Genomic DNA, 22,347 nt, shown 5'->3' with positions numbered 1-22,347 from the left:
CTGAATTTTAACTAAGGAAAAGGAGTTCAGACTTGTCATCAGACTTTAATACTAGTATGTCTTACAAGTCTGGAAGACAACTCTGAATTTTAACTGAAAAAAATGAGTTCAGACTTCTCCCCAGACTTTTATACTGGTATGTCTTACAAGTCTGGCAGACAACTCTGAATTTTAACTGAGGAAAAGGAGTTCAGACTTGTTTTCAGACTTTTATACTGGTATGTCTTATAAGTCTGACAGACAACTCTGAATTTTAACTAAGGAAAAGGAGTTCGGACTTATAAGTCTGAGGAATGGAAATCCATAGATTTCTAATTAGTCTGGAAAATCAGTTTGAACCGTAAGTGAAAATTGTGTCTAGATATATGTTTAGGCGAGAAAAATCAATAACCGTCGCACAGAAACATGACACATGTCCCTAAAGTTACTTATTTATTAAGTGTACAGATATATCATGAAAAACCACAAAACATATATAATGGACATGTAAAAACAGCAAGTGCAGGGAGTTGTAAACAAAAATGATGAAAATGGTAGGGATGGGATAATAATTCAAAGAAGAGGAAATCGAGTTTATTTCGCAAGCTAGAATATCGAGCAGTCAGGTTGAGTTGAGTTGAGTATATATCACGGGTTAACCATTTTCATCATTTTTGTGGTTTGTCATTACAAGTCCCTACACTTCCTCTCTTTTACATTTTCTTCTTAAACCAAAAAAAAAAAAAGTGCTGAAGTCTGAAGTTTTATTTCACTTTTGATTAATAAGAGGTGTTGTTGAAGTTTGAAATCTTAATCAATAAAATTGTTTTTATAAACTGATAAATGTGTGGATTTGTTTAAATTGTTTATTTTACCCATTAGAAAATTACAGTGTTGAATTTATAGATAAATTTATACAATTTCACATATTTATTCACCATCATTACAAAATTTACATCTAAATTATATAATTAGCATTTATTTTAAACGAAAATATGTCATTAACGATATTTAACACATTTAAATCTTATTAAAATGCACCAATTGAAAGAGATGAGGATCGATTTGGCAAAGATCGATCGAGAGAAATTATTGATTAAGGGGCCGTTTACCAAACGTTTATCCGGGTAAGCACTTACCAAGTGACGTTACCTCACCGGATGAATATGGTAAGGACAAAAAATCTTACCCGGTAAGAGCGAGACAAGAACCAAGAGTCTTACCCGGTAAGCGCTTACCGGGTAAATTGTTGCATATGATGTCGTTTTTGTGGATTAAAATTTTACCCGCCAAGTAAATAATAGTGTTAAATTTTACCGCTAAGCACTTACTGGGTAAGTGTTTGGTAAACGGCCCCTACAGTTAATTTATTGAGAAACATCATTGCTGAGAGTTTGGAGAACAATAAGAGGCAAATAAGATGTTGGTTTACCTCTTACCAGATAAGAAGGAAATATTTGAAAAATTGACAAAAACAAACAGTTTAATAGCCCTACCATTTAATAAATCAGACATAAAAGATTGATAAGAACTTTTTTAAATAAAAAACAAAGAAAAAGAAGATTTTCATATTTTTGTTGAAATCAAAATGGTTGATCCCATGCCACAAAAAAGATGCCCTTGTATTCCCATTTAAGTAAACATATATAAAATAGGAACACCCTCGCACGATTAATTGCTTCTATTTTTCAAGTTTTAATATTTATTTAATTTTATAAAAAGTCAAACATATATATATAATGATCGATGATTAACATTTTTAATACAAAAAATTCGATAATTAATCGCTCTTGAACCACTCTTCTTTTTTTCTATTTCAGCTTTGACTGTTAATTTTAGAATATTTGTTTTCTGAACATAAAAACAAATCATTATTAGACCACCAACACCCTCTCTTCTGTTAATAATATTTGTAGGTAAATTGATTTAAAGTATAAACAGAAAGCGAAGTGGCAAAACCATATGAATTGGCATCTTGAAATGAAAGGAGACAGAGGATGAGGTTTGACGAGAAGGTGGGCTGTAAAAGTAGTTAGATAGCACCTCTGTAGTTTCTACATTTAAGAATTTTTAACAAGTTTAATAAAAAATCACATGATATCCACAATTAATCGGCGTTTTTTTTTTTTCTAAAAAAGAATCGCTAATTTTAGTCAATGTATCATATATGATATTGATCATGGTAGAAAAGAAATGTAAGTTATCTACGATATTAAATAAATTATAAATTACGTTTTGAAATACATGTAATCTTATACATTTTTAAATGTGTTTTGTTACATATCACATGTGATTCTGATTTTTTATTATTTTTCTTTTTTAATGTTTATTAGAATTTATTGTTTTTCAAATTTTAAATCACGTATGATTAAAAAAAATCATATATGATTAGGAAAACATTTTGAAAAAAATAATAAATTATGAATTACGTATGATTTTGACGAAAATTGTAATGTTTAAAATATATATATATATATATATATATATAGAGAGAGAGAGAGAGAGAGAGAGAGAAATGAGTTATTATGCAAACTTATATTTGTACAACCAATATAACTCAATTTCAACCGTCCGTTTAATTTGATGAATATGTGATTTCATAAAAATTTTGATTGTTTCATAATATAAAATATTGATCACAATTAATGAACCCCAATAATCTTTCATAAATATTCAAATCATAATTAATGAACTCTAATCATTTTCATAAGTATCTCAATTAATTGGGTTGCATTGGTTGTACAAATATGATGAGTTGCATTTGAAACGTCATATATATATATATATATATATAGAGAGAGAGAGAGAGAGAGAGAGAGAGAGAGAGGGGGGGGGAGTAAAATCTTTTGTTAACCAATTAAAAGGAGTTGATGCACATGATAAATTTATTTAATGAGGATAAAAATGTAATTTTTTTTTTGAACTTTCTTTTAATGCAAATTAATTTTCGGTTAAATTTTCTTAATTATTGTATATTTTGTCATTGTGAATATCTCATGCAAATTAATTGTCGGTTATATTTCTTAATTATTCCAAGTAAATTAATTGTCGGTTAAATTTCATAATTAAACATGAATAAACATTTGTTCATAAGTGAACTATCTCGTTTTAATATTTAAAAAAATATTATGTTCATATTTGAACCTGATAACCAAAAAACTAGGTATGTATGAATTACCAATTATTTAAAAAAATTGAATAATATTCAGAAGTAAACACATGAACATTGTTCATAAGCACAATCTGATGTTTGTTTATAGGTGAACCAGATATCATTCCACATTTATTTTATATATGAACGAAACTACATAGTATGTGTTTGCTAAAAATAAAACATAAATGTTACAAAATCTTTACGATTTTTTTTCATATACATCACTATTCACACATGAACAATTACCATAAATATCGAATATTTGTTCACACATGAACCATTACTGATTCAAAGTCTAATTATCGACTTCTCCTTACAATTATTACACTGTGATAAATTTGTGATGTCCAAATAGAATAACGACTTCTTGATTTTGCCCTAATCATGTGATACACACACTGTGATAATCGTGTGATATAGGAGTCATTGATATATGTTGTGTATGTGATAAAGATGTGATACGTAACACATACCTCTTAGAAATCGCCTTCCTCTTCTTCGTCTATGCCTCCAAAGTCGACTGATTTCTCTCTCTCTCTAAAACGATCGACCCTATTATGTAATGTAATATGATCATGTTATTTTATTTTATATTCCTATTTCCAGTTTTACCCCTCCACTTCTTTCTTATTTTTGAAAAAAAAAATAATAATCATTTAAAATTTTCTTAAATACTATTAAAATGTGATTTAACATACAATACTTGCTTTACAAATGTTCTTGTATTTTCGTAAATCACAGGGTTTCTCGTTTGAATCCTTCTTTTATTTATATATATATATATATATAAAAGAATTCCTAAGTCAAAGTCGTATACATGCAGAATACAATACAGCGACATCACATTCTATTTCACTTAAACAATTATATAAAAAACTGTATTATCAACCCCCATGATTGATTAATCATGCTAACTATTTTGACCAATAAAATGTTGCATATTGTTTCGTAAACATCCTCTTAATTAATCATAGCATATATATATTATAAGATACAACAATAGCATTAATTAATTAATTTTGAAAATATATGGTAGTTAAAAATTAATTAAACAAGGCAAGCAATTTGGGATGGGATTTGTTGCGTCACCAATTGACCTTGCCTCATCGCCAGAGTCTTGTAGATCTCAATTATCATCTTCTCGTCGTATTCCTTGCGGGCTGTCGTCCCAAACCCTTCTCCGTCATGACCGTTACTCATCGTCCTGCACCTTACCACCGGTGAATTTGCCATCTTTATCATAAGTCTGACATACGCATCGCGGACTCCTGCAAACAACCTTTTTGGGGAAACTCGTAGCTTTAGCCTTGGACTTATCCGGATCCTCCACTTGGTTCTCCTTTTGGGGGCGGTGGTAGTGCCGAGTCGCTGGTATCTTCTTCTACGCCAGTATCCTTTGACACCTTTGTAAACTCTAGTAGTCAAACCTTCCATTGATGTATGTATTGTAGCTGGATAAAAGAGGAGGGAGGGATTGTAGGAGGTGATATAGTAGTAGAGATGTGTATGAATTAATGATGAAGGAAATATTGGTGTTGGTACCCTACCTGTAATTCTCGCGGATTTCTTTAATGGCACCAGACATCTACACCGTTGGATCCCCACCACTTTGACCTTTTGTTACCAAGATCTCAGATCTCATCTCACCACCACCTAGGCCCTATCTACCTAATTAATTAATCATATATATATATATATATATAATTTAAATCTACTCATTTATGTCCCATCTTTAAGTAATTTACTACCTTTAATTCTTTGTTATAAAATAAATCTATCACCTCTTTACTCCACTTCACCAAACAATATTCAATATTTCTTTGTTTGCTAGTGTTAAGTCTTTAATCATATGGATCAACCATCTATGTCTATGTGTATATAGTAACGGATTGATTTGAGCTTGGCTGCAAAGGTCAAAAGTACCAGGAGGTCCTAAATTCAAATCCAAGGATAAATAAAAATCCCCTTGTGGCCACGGAGGTTCAAATATGGTGACTTCGGGCTATCTGCAAAGCAGATGGTCGTCCTAGGATTAGTCGGCTCGCATAGCGGGTTGGATATCCAGGTTAATAAAAAAAGCAATCAGCAATAATTTGTTAAAAAGAGGCTCGTTACATACATTTACACGTTTATAACCTGATGTAAATGCTTTTTGTTGGGCCTGGGTCTGTCTTAGTTTGTAGTTTGTATGTAGGCCCATGCCATCTTTTTCTACTTTCTTTGGTAATTAATAATTATGTGTTACGTTTTATGTTTATATGCAGCTACTTTTTATGAAAGAGATATGTTGGATGAAAAATGCAGTTGGCAGTTTGCTACCCTTTTCTTTGTTTTAAAAATGAATATTTAAGATTAAAATATTATTTTTTATGCGGTTTCTACCTTTTTTTTTTTTATATATATAGCTTTTTAAAAAGTTAGCTTATGACTTATCAAATATTTTCAATAACCACAAAAAATAAGCTAGATTACGGTTACAGTACACGACCTTAAGTTTTCTTCATCCTCAATATGTTTGATGTTAAAAACATGATCTTTTTATTTAATTAGTTTATTTATCAATTATTACCTATATAATACAAAATGTTTAATTGATCTGGGTTAACGTCAACGGTTGCAACAACCAACATGAACACCCTTACATGAACACCCTTACGTCTTAACTTTTCCTAAACAACGACACATCGATCATTCTTCATTTTTCTTTAAATATCAAGACTATGCTCAATGTTTAACGTGTTCTTTATGGAACAAAAATAACATCGAGGTATTCTCTATCGCGTGATGGATGGACTTCCGATCAATTGCATTTGGCTTTGATAGATTTTGATGTGGTTAATATGATATCCGTTGTTTTTGGGATTGCTTTTAAGATAATCTTCCTGAGATGATTTCTCTTGCACGTTTCCTCTCTCGGAGAAGTTAACAAGCAGATTGCTTTAGAAGTAATCATATCCAACCATAGAATCGAGATCACATCAAAATCCGTGAGAACCAAATGTAATCAATCTAAAAACCAACTAAAATCCGTCCGTTTATGAGATGCCAGCAAGTCGAAAATATTAGGATGGAGTACATGTAGAATTCTTGGTGGGTCCCATTAAACATACTTTGTAATACTCCTTCTTCTTCGACGTAAATATAATACGGTTTTATGTGGTTTTGAGAAAGCGATAATGTTTTTATTTTTGAATAAAATATAAATGGGAAAGTATCATAAAATTTTGAAAAAATATATATATATCGATATCAGTATCAAATTAATCTTTTTAAAAGTTCTTATTTTTTGGTGTAATTTTCTTAATTCAATTTTTTAATTATCATTTAATTTGGATTTACTAACAAAGAAATTTAATTTAGGTTTAATAATATATTTTTTATAAGATGCTAATTAAGTATTCTGTTAGAACTCAATGATTATCCTAATTATATTTTAGATTTTTTATATTTAAAATGAGATGTTTATCCCCGTTTTTGATTATTCTCAAAGGAGAAGATTATTCTCTTTACCAAACATAATTTGATTATGTTTATCCGTAGTTAGTTACATGAATTCAAATATGGAGCTTTAATAAGTACAAACACAACTTACTTGTAATCTTAAATTTTAAATATGCATCAATAAACAGTACTTCGTGTATAAAAAATGGTCCTTATGAGTTTTTGTCAAATGCTTTATAATATAGTATAGATATATATATATATACACACACACTATATGATAAAGTATTTGACAAAAACTCTTAAAACCCATTTTTTATGCATGAAATACTGTTTATTGATGTATATTACTTAAAATTCAAGATTACAAGTAAACTGTGTATAAGTACAACTTATTAAAGCTTCATGTTTGAATTCGTGTAACTAACTACGAATAATATAGAATAAACATTTTATTTTATAATATAAAAAATCTAAAATATAATTAGGATAATCATCAAGTTCTAACAAAATAATTATTTATTATTTTTATAAAAAATTATATTATTAAATCAAATATAAATTACTTCAAATTAAATTATAATAAAAAATTGAATTAAAAATTTACACAAAAAATAAGAAGTTTTAAATAGTTAATTTAATATTAATATCGATATATTTTTGTCATTTTTTTATGATATCTTAAAATTTATATTTTATTCAAAAATAAAAAACATTATCATTTTTTCAAAATCACATAAGACCAATTATAACATCCACTGTCACAAGGAATAAAACAAAATATTAAAATCAAAATGTATCTCGTTGCATTGCACGAGTACCCTTCTAGTATGTGTGTGTATATATATATATATATATATATATATATATATATATATAAGGGATATAAATGTAAATTAAATAATTATCTATACAAATGTATATTTATTTTGAGTCAAAATATAATAAAAATAAAAATACTTATTTTGAGATTGATAGAGTAAATTTAAGGATATTTTGAAAAGGATTTAACATATTTTTTGAAAAATAGTAACATTGAACATTACTTTAATACTTGAGCGATGACTGTTTATTAAGCATAAAAACTCAAATTTCCATCTCTCACATGAAATGAGTAACATACCAATTTGAGTTCGGTAAGATATTCAAAACAGATTTTCGGGTTAATATCAACATTCCATTGATATAGAAAAGGTGTTTTGGTCATAAAAAGAAAAAAAGGGACATGACGGGAATATATTATGCTACTTTTTTTTTGTAAAACTTTATTTTTAAAGTTATAATATATTATCCTTTCATTTTTAATATTAAATATAAGAAAGATAAAGAAATGTTTTATTTCTCTCTTCTTTTTATTAAGCTTTATAAAAAAAATAAAAACATTTTAAAACCTACAACATACAAAGTGGAATTTGTGTTATGTTTTATTGCATGTCGTTGTGACAACATACCCTAACATAGACCAAAATCAGATATCTCCATTTAGCAGATCATTAATCCACTCAACTTAATTTTCAACTGTAATGCTAAGGCAATAACCCAAATTCCATAGAAGATAGCAATATAAGTTTGTTTATTAGTCGTCCATGATACAACCATTTCGACAGTTGAGTATGAAGAGGATATTCCAAAAAAAAGTCTCAACACAAGCTAAAAAAGAAATATGAAGCGGAAGATCCTACGGATCCCAAAAATCATTAATCCAATTTGCATCAAATTAGCTTTCTAAAATACTAAAGAATTGACCGTAATATGGTTTAACCTGCTATAAGAAATCAAACACTCTTCTGGTTACTTTCCAATGTTGAATGCAAGGATTACTTGCATGTTTACTTAATTGCAAACAGTAAAAGCAATATACGATCAAATACAATGCATACATGACAATATTGTTCAAGTATTATAGCTATGTCATCGGTTTGTGGGTATTGACCTCTAAATCAATATGTGCATGATCAGATGTAGTGTGATTTTTTAATCTTAAGTGATTGAACTTAGATGACACTTTCTCGAAATTCTCATGTTGTTTCACATGTATTTATTTAAGTTTCTACTAAAAAAATGTAGTATTCATGTCCATTTGATTAATATAAAGTCCTTTTAACAAGAAAAAGGATACGATAATATTCTAGTAATAGTATTTCTCACAACATATGCAAAAGTACAAAAGAAATCCATTATCTCCTTTCGTGTAGGGTGTTTCAAAAAACTATTAGACAATGAAAATCAGTTGAATTAGACGAAATCGATCCTCTTTAGACAGCCTGACAATTTGGCAGTGTGTTTTGGTTTGAAATATAGCCAAATCCCACGGATTGGTTTTGTTTGCGGTGACCTTTTCATTTGTGGTTTAATCGACCAAACTACTTATTTGCATCTATATATAACTTAATTGTATGGATCTTACAATTTTTAAAGTTCTCAAATGATTAAGTCATTATATTATTACATATGTATAAATTATAAGCTAATCAGAAGCAGACCAAATAAAAAGATATGGCCAACCATAGGCCCTCTGGACGACCAGAGCCTCTGGTTCGCCTAACTAGAAATGAGTTATACTTAGAAAATGACTTTAAATATGATGAGAGGCTCTCTGATTTAAACGTGAATATCAACCAGAGCCTCTTTAGTTCATTTGCCAAAGACAACACACTTAGAAAGAATCCACCCAAAGCCAAGGCAAACCAGAGGCCCTCTGGACGACCAGAGCCATTTTAGTTGAACTATGTTTTGGCTTCTAAGTGTTGATATAAAACAAAGTTTGAAAATGGTTTAATCAAAAAGGATTTAATTATTAAAAGTTCTTGGACATAGAGTTCGAGCGTATAGCTCAACTTCCAAATACAGAGTTTTTGCATAGCACATGCAGAGCCTCTAGTTCAAAATAAGTTGAACATTTTGAAAAGATCAAAGACCCAAACACAACCAGAAGCCCTCTAGTTCAACATGAAGACCAACCAAAGCCCTTCTCGTCCTTAAATACTTCTTTTTATCACAACAATAGGATGTGACAGCCCAAGTCCACGTATCACACAGATACGATAACTTAAGATCATTACCTCATAAGAATGTGATAACAAAACCCATGATCAAAAGATCATCATTTCCAATAATAGAGTATCACCCTTATTGTCAATGTATGCAACTCTTGATTATGTCACCCTTGTTACAAATGTACGCAACTCCTGATTATATCACCTTTGTACGCAACTCCTTGGTATGTCACCCTTATTACAACACATCATAATATAATCATAACTAAAACCATCTTTTTTACAAAACTGGCAATCAAAACCGTTTCAAAACAGAAACTCATATGTAGAACCTTACAGTTTTATACCAAATTACCATCAAACTCAAACAGCTTTCAAGAAACTGTTTTATCAACTTCCCACATAAGAACCATACGGTTTAATATTTCAAACACTAAATAAAGAAATTTGATAACATAAACTCATATTTTTCACGTATTTGAAGATGAATTTACACAGCAGCAACTTTGAATAAAATCACATAATCAACTTCTTCTTTTCTCTCATAGGAAAACACCCAGAAAAGTTTTTCTTTCTTATCTTTCTCTCCAAAAACAACAATAAGATAAGATGAATCTTATCTAATACTTTTATACCACCATAATTAACTCAAAGGAGGTGAAGTTTATTATTTCATCATTTCACATTTCCCCATGAGGCAAAACAAATATCTCATGTTAACAATCATAAATTATAAGAGGCGGTAAGAATGTTTAATCACTTAAGCACATTCATAGTTAAAGTCTCTTAACTTATCATCAAGTTAAAAATAAAACCATCCCAAACTTTAATATTTAATACCTCGTTATCACACATATCATCGTCAAATTTTTATTTTCGAAAAAAAATACTAAAAGTTGCTACTAAAAGCCCGTTGCCTTTGCGAACGAAGTTCATAATCAACAAGGGTTAGTAGAACGAAGGGAGTGTAAAACTGGGTCATAGCCCCAGTTTTTTGTTCATAATTAGGGGGAGATAGAATGGAGTTCTTCCATAAAGTTTGAGACAAAGGAATAAAAAAAGACTTTTCTCTACGGCCTCCTCTTTTGGCAAATAGCGTCTTGAAGTGAAGCGAATGCATTATTGAAGGAAATAGATGGCGGGTCGGTCAAGCGCATTCGCTATTGGGGTTTCAATTAAAAAGGCTAAAAGAAAAGGCGCTCACTTAGACGGGTGGACTATATCGAAAGCCTTAGATGTAAAGTGTTACGAAAGGTGTCGACAGATGTACGGGTCCGAATCCCGACGCCTCCACTCCTTCACTACGCCTCTATGTACTACATAAGGGCGGACTAAGGACCCTTATCGTTTTTATCGATCGATATCGCTATTTAAAAAATCAATAATATGAGTTCTTTTTCTTTTTTTAATTAAAATAATTTGTAAAAGGTGCTTGAAATAGAAATATAGAAAAAGTTAATGAATCGTGAACCAGAGAGTGTGTGTGTGTGTGTATACAAATCTTGATTCCAACAACATAATAACACTATGTCACCGCTCAATCTCCAGAACCCAAAATTAAACAACCACAATCTCCCTTCCCGTCTTCTCCCTCTTCCGTCCGTCGTTCCTCCGCCGGAGATAGGGGGGCGGAGCCATTGTCGGCCAGGAGATATCATGCACAGTGTATAATAACACCGACACCTTTACTGGTCGGCGCATAGTGTCGTCACCCTCTCTTTCTCTTATGGATTATCGTCTCCCTTTCATTATCGCATCAGAAGAAGTTCGCTTCCTTCTCACGGCAGCATCTTCCTCTGATTAACAGAAAAAAAAAAAAGGTTCAACTTCATCATTTATTTATAAAATCACTTCCGATTCCCCGATTGATTGTCTGATTGATTTTGCTTTTCAATTCTGGCGGACATCGAAGGAACCCTAGCGTTCCTTTTTGCTGCAATTTCATATTTGTTGACGGACCGTATTGATTTGCGATCAAAAAGGAGGAAGAACAAGTGGAGGAGACTGGTTTACAATTATAAGATGCAATGGATAATCAGATTTTCAGGCTTTGTATCCGCCACAATGGTCATGATTGTGCTGGCTCCTTCTCTTCAATCTTTTCATCCTGCTGAAGCCATCAGATCGTCTCATACTCATATTGACGGCTACATCCGTCTTCCCGGTGGTCATATTCCCGGCACCGTCACTTACCGCTCCTCCTTCCGTAGAGCTTCTACATTCCGTAATGCCGCTGGATGTCAGACAAGGAAAGGTTCAGTCGATGTATGCGATCCGTCTCTGGTGCACGTTGCGATTACTCTCGATTTTGAGTATTTACGAGGTTCGATTGCTGCCGTTCATTCCATATTGCAACACTCATCGTGCCCTGAGAGTATTTTCTTCCACTTTTTGGTCTCGGATACGGGTCTCAAAACCCTAGTTGGGTCAACTTTCCCCCAATTGAAGTTCAAGGTCTATTATTTTGAACCGGAGATTGTTCGGAAATTAATCTCCACATCAGTGAGGCAGGCGTTGGAACAGCCGCTTAATTACGCGAGGAATTACTTGGCCGATATATTGGAGCCGTGTGTTCGGAGAGTCATCTATTTGGACTCCGATCTCGTGGTGGTTGATGACATTTCGAAGCTTTGGAGTACGAGCTTAGGAGAAAAAACCATCGGAGCCCCTGAATACTGTCACGCCAACTTCACAAAATATTTCACCACAGGTTTCTGGTCAAATAGGAAGTACTCTAGTATTTTCAGCGAAAGGAAGCCGTGTTACTTTAACACCGGAGTGATGGTAATCGATCTGGTTAAATGGAGGCAGTTTGGGTACACGAAACGGATCGAGAGGTGGATGGAGATCCAGAAGAGCGACCGGATATACGAGCTGGGGTCATTGCCGCCGTTTCTATTGGTTTTTGCAGGACACGTGGCGCCGATAGATCATGGGTGGAATCAACACGGGTTAGGTGGGGATAACGTGAAGGGGAGCTGCCGTGACCTGCACCCTGGTCCGGTGAGCCTACTGCATTGGAGTGGAAGCGGAAAGCCATGGCTAAGGCTGGATTCGAAACGGCCGTGCCCGTTAGATGCCCTATGGGCACCATACGATCTGTATGGACAGTCTATGTGATTACCAGAGCTTAGTTTCCACAGAGCTCAACGCCGGTAAATTTCTCCCGTGAATGTTTTTTTCTATTTGTTTCTTACATTGTCGTCATCATCATATTCTTCTTCTTCTTCTTTTTTTTGTCTTCTTTTTTGGGGGAGGGGGGTTTATAGTTTTTTGTTGAATTAAGGGACATGTTATCTTGGGCATCTGTATTCTATTCCATTATTTCTGCATTCTGATAATAAAAGATGAAAAGATATTCAATTAGTGCTTGTGGTTTTGGTGGATTTTCCATGAAGTAGCCAGCATTTTGATTCTTGAGTAGCTGCTAGTAGAATGTATTTGATTTGACAACATGTTTCCGTGAATGTGGAATTGGGTGCTATCGTTTAAGGAAAAGACTGTTGAGTAATTTTTAGCAATAACCCTGATGGCAGAGAAGAGGAAGTAAAGGTAGAAATGATGGATGTTTGGTTGCCACCATGCTTTTTAATCTCAATCCCAATGCTGCCGATCAATGCCAATGCCAATGCCCCAATCCCAATCCCAATCCCAATCCCAATCCCAATCCCAATCTAAATCCAGGTTGGAGTGTGAGTGTGAGTGTGATGTTAATGTAAGCAAACTTTGGCCATGTTGGTTTAGCCCAAACCCTGGAAGAAGTTTGTTGCCCGATTACTTGGAACGGATGCTGATGATGATTCATAACATGATAATAAGGCATGGTAAAGCAAGTGTAAGCGTGTGGCCCTTGGTTCCAATGAAATCATGTTAAATGTCTGTGAAGAAAGGTAAAGATAATCTCGAAAAAGACTTTGTACTGTTAATCCATAATAATATTGGTTAATGATGATTAAAAGAGAGAGGGGGGGATTGATGTGGGTGTGGGTGTAATGAACAGGTTGCTCATGTGGAGTGCATTGGTGGTTGATTTGGTATGTATTATGGTAATGTTGGTATGTATGTATGGATTGATGAATTCATTTGAGTACAAATGAAACAAGGAACATCTGTATGGCTTTTGTATGTTGCAAGGAAGGAAAGGATTTGGAGAGATTTATTTTTAATGTAATGTTGAAGATGGAGAACATGTCCCTCCCTCTCTCCTTCCAAAAACAGCTAGCAACAGCTCTTTTGTCTTTGGGTTTTAGTTTAGACTTTAGAGTTTGAGTTTGAGAAAATGAAAATGAAAATGATAATGATAATGATGGGAGACCAATAGGAATAGCAATAGCATCTTCCAGTTGTATATATAAGTATTCATTAATGCATGGTTTACATCAACACACCCAGCACCCTTCTTTCATACAACATGTTGATATATATATATATATATATATATATATATGTATGTATGTATGTATGTATATGTATATGTATTTGTGAATCATCAAAATCAAATTACAGAACTATTTGAATTGATACACTTCTTACAAAACATCAGCTTAAGTTGAGAAATAAAAAAGAGGAACATAAACATTATCACCCAATCCACTACTATTTTTCTTGTCTCACTCTCAACATTCATTCATTTATTTATTTATATGCATTGTCTTTCTTGCATACATCGTCATGGGATTGCTTTTAAAATAGATTCTTAATCATGACTGTTCTTTTTGGTTTAAAACTAACTCTCATCTATACTATATTATAAAACATTTAACAAAGACTCTTAAAAACTATTTTTTATGTATGAACTACTGTTTATTCATATATATTACTTAAAATTTAAGATTACAAGTAATTTGTGTATAAGTACAACTTATTAACGCTCCATATTTGAATTCGTGTAATTAACTGTAGATAAACATAATCAAATATTGAATAAACATTTCATTTTAAATATAAAAAATCTAAAATATAATTASGATAATCATTGAGTTCTAACAGAATACTTAGTTATTATTTTTATAGAAAATTATATTATTAAACCTAAATTAAATTATAATTTAAAAAATTGAATTAAGGAAATTACACTAAAACACAAAACCTTTTAAAAAGATTAATTTGGTATTGATATCGATATTCTTTTTTTCAAAATTTTATGATATTTTCAAATTTATATTTTATTCAAAAATAAAAAACATTATTATTTTCTCAAAACCACATAAAATCGTTTATGTCGACATAGAAAATGAATAAAACGAAAGAAATGTATCTTAATGCATTGCACAAATACCCTTCTAATATGTATAAAATCAACTGATAAACATATTCAAAAATAACATGTTTTACTAATAAAATATACTACTTTTGTATCATTATCTTTATCCGCATAAATATTATCCATTCCCAACCATTAAAACTAAACTAAATTATATATTTTTCCAAAATCTAAAATATCTAAATTATTTTCAAAATTTGAATTAAATAAATCATATCAAAAAAATGAAATTTATATAATCTTTAATTAGATACCAATATCAACATATTTTTTATAGCTCTTCAAATTAATAGTAACTACAATTTCAACCACCATTCATAATTTCTATCTTATTCCAATAAAAGTTTTGACTTTTCATTTTTAATAAAAAAATTACATTAAAGCATCTTTAACAACTATGTTAAAAAAATTCAATAACAAAGTATGAAAAAAAAAATCAAAATCTCTAAAAAGATTTCCATCAAACTCCAAATGCTATTCTATTTTAACAATTCTAGCATTAACTACATTTAATAAAATATTATTTTTCTCTCTTACACATTTAATTTCAATAAGTTTAATTGGTTAAATATGATTGTTTCTCTCGTTTCTATAAAGTTTTTAGAAAATTTTCTAAATTTAGAGATTCATTTTCTCTATTTTAACATTAGCTGTTGGAGATGGTCTTAGTATTTCATTCTCGGTTTACAGTAATATCTTGTATCTTACTACATTACACAGGTACACAACTAATAACATTCATGTAGCATTATATAACAATATCAAAGTATGTCGAGAAGGTATAGTTATAGGGATCTTTAAATGCCACACAATAATAGTCATTAGCTTGTGTTTTGTAGACTAGGATAAACTAAAAGGTACGTGCATAATTTTAGTAATAACCCACAAACAATTAATTAGGAGTCTATAACACATAAATGAATTATAGTTTTTATACATGGGCTGCAATTGTGTTTTTAATTACAAAAATGCAGGCTGATGAAAATGGTAGCAAACCAAAATGCACCCACAAACCATAACTGCATTGTTTAAATGATAGTATCAAAGCTGTGTTGGTTTAACTTGTATACTCGAATGTTGGGGGCGAAGTTTCCTAATCAACCACTTCCTTCTTAGTTTGACATCCAAGGCTAAAAATGTTTTTGCCTTCTTATCATCATCTTCCAGAAAATCACAAGCATCCAAGATGAGGTCTTCATCCATGTCAGGTAACCCTTGAATAGCTTTAACGACAGCAATCAACTTTGAAGAGTTATCATCATCATCATCATCATCATCTTCATTCTTCATCTTATCTGCCAAACAAGATACTGCAGTAGCCATCTCGCGAAGAGCACTTGCCATGCTCTCCTCATCCATCCTTGCTTTTTTCAAATGCTCTGAACTCCATCTGTTCTCCAGCTTCCGTTTAAGATCCAGATGGGGAGACTCCTGCTCATCGGAAACAGTAGCTGAATGAGTTTGCTTCAAGATTCCCGCTTCATCTTTTTGGTTTGAATGATTATCAGAAAGACTTTCTCTTCCATCGCTCGTGTTCACTTCTTTACATACAATACACAAATCCTTATAGTAAGGCACTGGTCTCGTCATGTATTGCCGTGCATCTGAATTTGCCTGCACATACATATAACAATAATGTAACACATAGCTACCACCCCAAAGCAACAGCTTTTCAGCAAGGAAAACAAATCAAAATAAAGAGAGAAAATCTTAGACAAGGCCCCCTTTAAATCACATTAGTTATAACAAATAGGAAGTTTTTCAAAATCTATTAAGGGTGGCTTTCAAGATTTCAGTATCCATATCGCAGGTACCCATCTTAATAACATTCAGCTAGCTAGAAAAAGGTAAGGGATACAAGTTCATCTGGAACTAAAAAGCAACACTCTCAGATGGTAATGGCTAAACAACAAGAGCTCAGCTGCACTTTCATAGGTCAGAGAGCAAGGTCTCTAAAAAAACACATAACAGTCACTTAAAAACATAATGCAAACCTCAATGTAATCTTGCCAGGCACGATCATCAGCAATCACCATTTGACGTAAATCATCCCAGAAAAACCCTTCTGATTCCAAAAGCTTCTTTATAGTATTGTATTGTCTTTTAAAGGTCTTGTATCGGTTCTTCAAAATATCAACATCATACTTGAAACCAAACCTGGCATTAAATGACTTGATCATATCTATCCATGCTTGCTTGCGAAACAAACCGTCAATCTGGTTACCTTTCTGAACTTGGTCAACCATAAGGTCAATGAAGTAACGATCCATTGGTGGTTGCCAATATGTCCTAGCACGAGTCCGTCCTGATGTCAATCCCATATCTTCCTCGGATTGAGGAATGCCATCAGCAAACTCTTTAGAGATGGAGACTCTAAAATCTTCATCAATCATAATTTCATGAAGAGCCTCCAAATCAGCTTCATCAGCATTGCCAGTCTCATTTTCAAGAATAGCATCACCAACTGATCCTGACAATGATTTCACTAGACAGTCTTCTCCCTCAGTTCCTAATGCCTTACAATCACGTTCTGGATTTTCATCAGAAGTGTCAAGATTCCCTTCCGTGGATATATTTTTATATATCTGACACAAATCATAGTAATACGGAATGGTTTTTATTCTATATGATCGAGCATCTGGGTGTACCTGCATATCCACAAATAACTCATCCTCAATTCCCTGAAAGGAACACACACTCGCACACACACAGGTAGTGATCGACTTCAAGGTGAAGCAAACAAAAAAGAGTAGCAAGAATTCTATGATTCTGTTAGAAGTTGAAAACTACATCTAAAGAAAAGGTGATGTTCAAACTTAAAACAAAATGTACCTTGATATAATCATCCCACACATTATTATCAGCAGTCACCATTTGACGAGTTTGGTCCCAGCTAAACCCGTTCATGGAAAGGAGGTTGTTTATTGCCCTGTACAGATTTCTTAAGGTTTTGTGTCGATTTTTCAAAACATCTTTTTCATAGTGAAACTTGAATTTGGTATTGAACAACAACATCATGTTCTTCCATGCTCGTTTACTGAATAAATGGTCATCAATCCTGTTTCCTTTTCCAACTTGCTCCAACATGAGGTCAATGAAATATCTATCCATCTCAGGGGTCCATATAGTGCGCAACCGATCGCTATTCTTTTGGTGTCGAATGCCCATTTCCATAAAATAAAAGCTAAAACATTAGTACGCCTGCATAGACAGAGATTACAAGTTTTACACCAATAAGAACTTTTCAATATGATCGTCCACAACCAAACACATCTTTGATATGGGTTCATTAATCTATTTTCTGTGACCTGATTACAGAAAAGCCAGAAACAATTACTTGCCCAGAAAACTTAGTCTAGGAATGTGCCTTATGACACATTCCACAAGATGTTTGTACTGTTTCAGAACACAAAACTTATGATATTCCAATGTTTGAAAAAGCATTGCCTGCCATATGATTTCTTACTGTGTTTACATAACTGTTAAGTGTCCAACCGAAAACCAGCGTTTGGTAAACCAAGTACAATTATGCATAGCTGCGGAGGTTGTTGACATCTCTATTATAATAAATTCATCCACAAACTTATTTTCATGGCAAAGTAGCAAACCAGTTCATATATGAACTCAATCAATATAATGACAAACCTAATTGTGAAGCAAAGATTTTGAGCTATATGAATAAACTGCAATGACACTGAAAGCAAAAGCTCACCAAAAATTCTAATCCATTTCATGAAGAACACTTATCAGAAGGGTAAAAAGGGAGCGGTGATATCAAAATGACCATTGATAGTTGTACTAAGTGAGTCAATAATTCTACCGCTGGCTGATTAGTTTCAAGTAGTTGGCAGTTAATTCGTGGTTGTCAGTAGTTTTGCCATGTTACCCTAGTCTTTAGGTTATGACATTAAACTAGAAAATCATGGGGTTTGTTTATAACTGTTTAGAGGCTTCACTTGCAAGGTTTGTCTATTATTTTCTTTTGTGTCATTCTATCTCCTCTATTTTTGCAACAGTGTTATCAAAAGGGGTGAGATCCTGAAAAAGAGACACTATTGATATAGAATTCACCAAGAAAAATTTGTAGCTGTTGTCTCTTTTCATCGTCACCCATGGCCTCAGAGAGCACCTATATACAAGAAAACTTTTCTCATCTCGATGGTCATTATGAGCATTGGAGAATGTTGACACAGAGTTTCCTACAGTCAAATGAGTATTGGCCAATGGTAGTGAGAAAGCTAAAACATGAAGTAAAATAATCATCTCTTTCAGGCTGTAGGTTGTCCTATCTTCGAAATTATTATTTGCAAAGAAAATTTCCATGGATAGGATTGATGAAGTATCAAGGCTCTTCCAGAGTGAAGCATCACAACTTCAAGCTTTGAGGATGGACTTTGAGAGTTTGCACATGAAAGATTGTAAATTGGTCACTAGATATTGTGATAGAACCAGGAAGACAAGTAACTAGATGTGGTTCCAAGGCGAGAAACCAGAGGATGTCACCATCGTTGAGAATGTATAGTGCTTCCTAATGCTAATGAATGATTATGTGGTTTGCTCAAATGAGGGGTCAAAAGACATAAATGCACTCACTTCTGATAAATTGAAAACTCTCTGTCGGTGCATGAGCAAAAGTAGAACAGGAGTTTAAATTTCAAAGAGCAAGCTTTGAAGGCTTCTATTGATACTCAATCCTTTAATAGGAAACGGTTATTGTAAAGGAGGAGATTGAGACAAGAGAGATGGAAGCAACCAAGATGACAACTGAAATTTGAGAGCAATGATGGTCAAAGCATATATAGAAGATGGGATTTTGACAAATCCATGGTACAATGGTTTAGATGCCAAAAGCTATGTTGTTATAGCGGTGAAAATACAAAATTGCAGTCATGACCGATATTTGAAATAGCGGTTCTAGCGATGGTATAGCGGTCCAAAAATAGTGGTTCATATAACATTTCTTAGAACTAAAATATATGTGTCTGTGTGTGTATGCATATATAAACATATGGTATGCATTAATTAGTTTCAACATCAAAATATCAACTTAAACAAGTTTCACAAAACAAAATAGGAAAAATGTTCATAAATGAGCTAATCGCAAGCAACAGGTTCGGCATCCGAGTCAACATAGTTCTAAAGAGGCCCAAGCAAAAATATCGGAATATCGGTCTGCAATTTCTCCTCAAATATCGGTCAATTGCGCTGCTAATATCGGAAATGCAGTTTGACCACCGCAATTTTAGCTTAGCCCGCAATCTGCAATAGTGCCGCAATTAACAGCATAGGCCAAAAGTGTGGTCATAATGTCATGCTATGTTGCTTGATGACAAGAGTGAACACATTTTGTTCACAACAAGGAGAGACCTGCTAATGGCAGTTTATACTAAAAAGACACCTGAGCAAGATGTTTAATGCATGAATATGGTTTACAAAAAGCACGTGAGTGAAAGAGAGTCTTCCTTTTATTAATTAAATGAAGACTTCCACTATTAGTTAATTTTGGCAATTGCTCCAACGTAAATTTTATGGGAAAGGCTAGGGTTAGCAGTAGAACCAAGAACGGTTATGCTATCACTATTTGAGATTATGCTTGTGAGATTTATAACCCTACTAGAGGAGTTGTTAATGTGAGCCCAAACACAATGTTTCCATTGAAGACTGAAATCTTGTGTGATTACGGGAGTGAAAGATTCTTCGTTGCAGTAGCGTTTTTGATATAACCACTTGAGCTTTGGTGTTTGAAGATCCTCCAAAAGAAGAATATGGTGATCGGTCTTCCTGTAGTTGTTGCTCCTTCCCAAGTTTGTGATGGTGATGTTGGCAAACAACCTCACTCTGAATTTCCTACAGGAAGTCATGGAGGACAAAGGAGGTTCTGGAGTTGGTTCAATCTAATATTTATGAGCCAACGAGACCAATTTCTAACAAAGTAAAAAGATATATTTATACCTTATTTTGACAATTTTCATCCAATAGCTTGGGTCCATCGTTTATGTGAAAAACATAGACGTTTAATGGATTTAAAAGCTTCAAGGCTTGTGTTGAGGATGAAACAGGAAAGACTATTAAGACCCTTGAAACTGATCATGGTGACGAATATTGCTCTAAGGCATTTGAAGAGATCTCACAACCATTTGCATTGCAACAAAACAGTGTATCAAAGAAAGAAAATAGAAGCATTCTCAATATGGTTAGTAGCAAGTTGGCTAGAGGAAGAGTTCCATATAAGTTTTGGCTAGAGGAAGAGTTCCATATAAGTTTTGGCTAGAAGCAGCCAATTGAAGCATCAACCTCTTGAATAGAAGTCTCGTTTCTCTTCAGACGTGACGGTTGAGGATGTTTGGAATGACATACCCTGAAATGAGAAAGGAAGATGCTTGACGATAATGGTAAAAAAAATGGGTCCTTTTTGGCATTGATGAAGCATCCAAGGCGTACAAAGAAGTTGTGACCAAGACAGGTTGTATTTGATGGAAAAAACACAAGGGATTAGGATAAGTAATTGCCTAGTAAAATCAACATGATGATGAAGTTGAAGAAATAGCTCCAATGCCCCATTTTGCAAGAAACTAGTGCAACAACTCAAGCAAGGCTCTGTATTCATGGATGCTAATATATGAGGTAAGCACCAATGGTGATGCAGTTACCCAATTAGCAGTATATGCAGATTGTGATAGAACAAGTTTTGAAAATGCTATATAACTTCAAGCCAATTAAACGAGTGATACTTAAAAGCTAATTGATCTTCCAATAGCAATTACCTAGCGAATTGTTGGTCTTAGTTAGTGGTATCTTTTCTGTCTTTTATTCTATAAACTAAAAAGTAGTACTTGATTTTAAGGGTAAGTAATACATAATTTCACTCGTCATCCTCAACACAATCTTGGAGTTGTGATGCAAAGCATTGGTGACAAGTGGGTCTACAAGACGAAGCTTAGAAAAAAGATGGTGGGTCATACTGTTTTTGTAACATATCGTTCATGGTGCATTACATAAACAAATTTATACAATTAAAAACAAACACCTGCAGCAGAAGCAGAAGCAGAAGCATGCCACAAAAACACAAGCAAATGCAATCTCAGAGAAGAGAAAAACAAAATCACATAAGCAGTCATAGATACTGAAGATGAAATTGAAAACAGAATAGAGATATATGTATGGAATTGGAGTGTCATAACGAACGAACCTCTATCGCCGGTGGAATTTAGAGAAGAAGAAAAGTAGGGATAAGGTTTTCCAGGATACCGGTATGGTATCCTCGCTCGTCACAACACCCTATTCCCTTAGACAACAAAAAGAGGAAGGCAGCCCCCACCCTTTTTCCCAAAAAGAAGAAGGCAGCCCCCAACCCATCAAATCTTTAGATTGTCATAACTTTCTTGATTTTATTATGAAGCTAATCAATTGATCATGTGTTTTCTTGGTATAAACTTTTATTTTGTTAAAGGTTAAATCTTTGGATTATGCAGAAAAAAACACAAATAATATTTGTAATATAAGTCCAATGTTTG

At 33.0% G+C, this 22,347-nt stretch overlaps 2 protein-coding genes across 4 annotated transcripts; one reads left to right on the top strand and one right to left on the bottom strand.

Moving 5' to 3' along the window:
* Positions 1-11,045: 11,045 nt before the first annotated feature.
* On the top strand, positions 11,046-12,922 carry LOC112518727 (probable galacturonosyltransferase-like 7). Its single transcript, XM_025126526.1, has one exon. It carries the CDS (start codon positions 11,593-11,595, stop codon positions 12,688-12,690), a length of 1,098 nt encoding a protein of 365 aa, XP_024982294.1. The 5' UTR covers positions 11,046-11,592; the 3' UTR covers positions 12,691-12,922.
* A 2,800-nt stretch (positions 12,923-15,722) lies between these two features.
* On the bottom strand, positions 15,723-22,153 carry LOC112517943 (L10-interacting MYB domain-containing protein). 3 transcript variants are annotated; one of them, XM_025125376.1, is made up of 5 exons: positions 22,023-22,110; positions 21,128-21,191; positions 17,666-17,980; positions 16,828-17,481; positions 15,723-16,447 (listed from the first exon to the last, which is right to left on the bottom strand). In XM_025125376.1, the coding sequence occupies exons 3-5, from the start codon at positions 17,942-17,944 to the stop codon at positions 15,875-15,877; spliced, it is 1,506 nt and encodes a 501-aa protein (XP_024981144.1). In that variant the 5' UTR covers positions 17,945-17,980; positions 21,128-21,191; positions 22,023-22,110; the 3' UTR covers positions 15,723-15,874. The 3 variants fall into 3 exon arrangements, with proteins under 3 accessions (XP_024981144.1, XP_024981143.1, XP_024981145.1); XM_025125375.1 differs by lacking the exon at positions 21,128-21,191 and having other exon boundaries at positions 17,666-18,034; positions 22,023-22,153; XM_025125377.1 differs by lacking the exon at positions 21,128-21,191 and having other exon boundaries at positions 22,023-22,117.
* Positions 22,154-22,347: the final 194 nt, after the last annotated feature.

Source organism: Cynara cardunculus (assembly GCF_001531365.2).
Source record: "Cynara cardunculus var. scolymus isolate 2C chromosome LG 9, CcrdV1, whole genome shotgun sequence".
NCBI lineage: Eukaryota > Viridiplantae > Streptophyta > Magnoliopsida > Asterales > Asteraceae > Cynara > Cynara cardunculus.
Note: the sequence above shows the minus strand (reverse complement) of the source record. Positions and strands in the feature narration are given on the sequence as shown.

Coding starts and splice junctions, on each gene's coding strand:
- LOC112517943 (XM_025125375.1), bottom strand. CDS start 18,007: ATGGAAATGGGCATTCGACACCAAAAGAATAGCGATCGGTTGCGCACT. Junction 17,482..17,665: donor TGTGGGATGATTATATCAAG/GTACATTTTGTT, acceptor GTGGATATGCAG/GTACACCCAGATGCTCGATC. Junction 16,448..16,827: donor CCTGGCAAGATTACATTGAG/GTTTGCATTATG, acceptor ATGTATGTGCAG/GCAAATTCAGATGCACGGCA.
- LOC112518727 (XM_025126526.1), top strand. CDS start 11,593: ATGCAATGGATAATCAGATTTTCAGGCTTTGTATCCGCCACAATGGTC.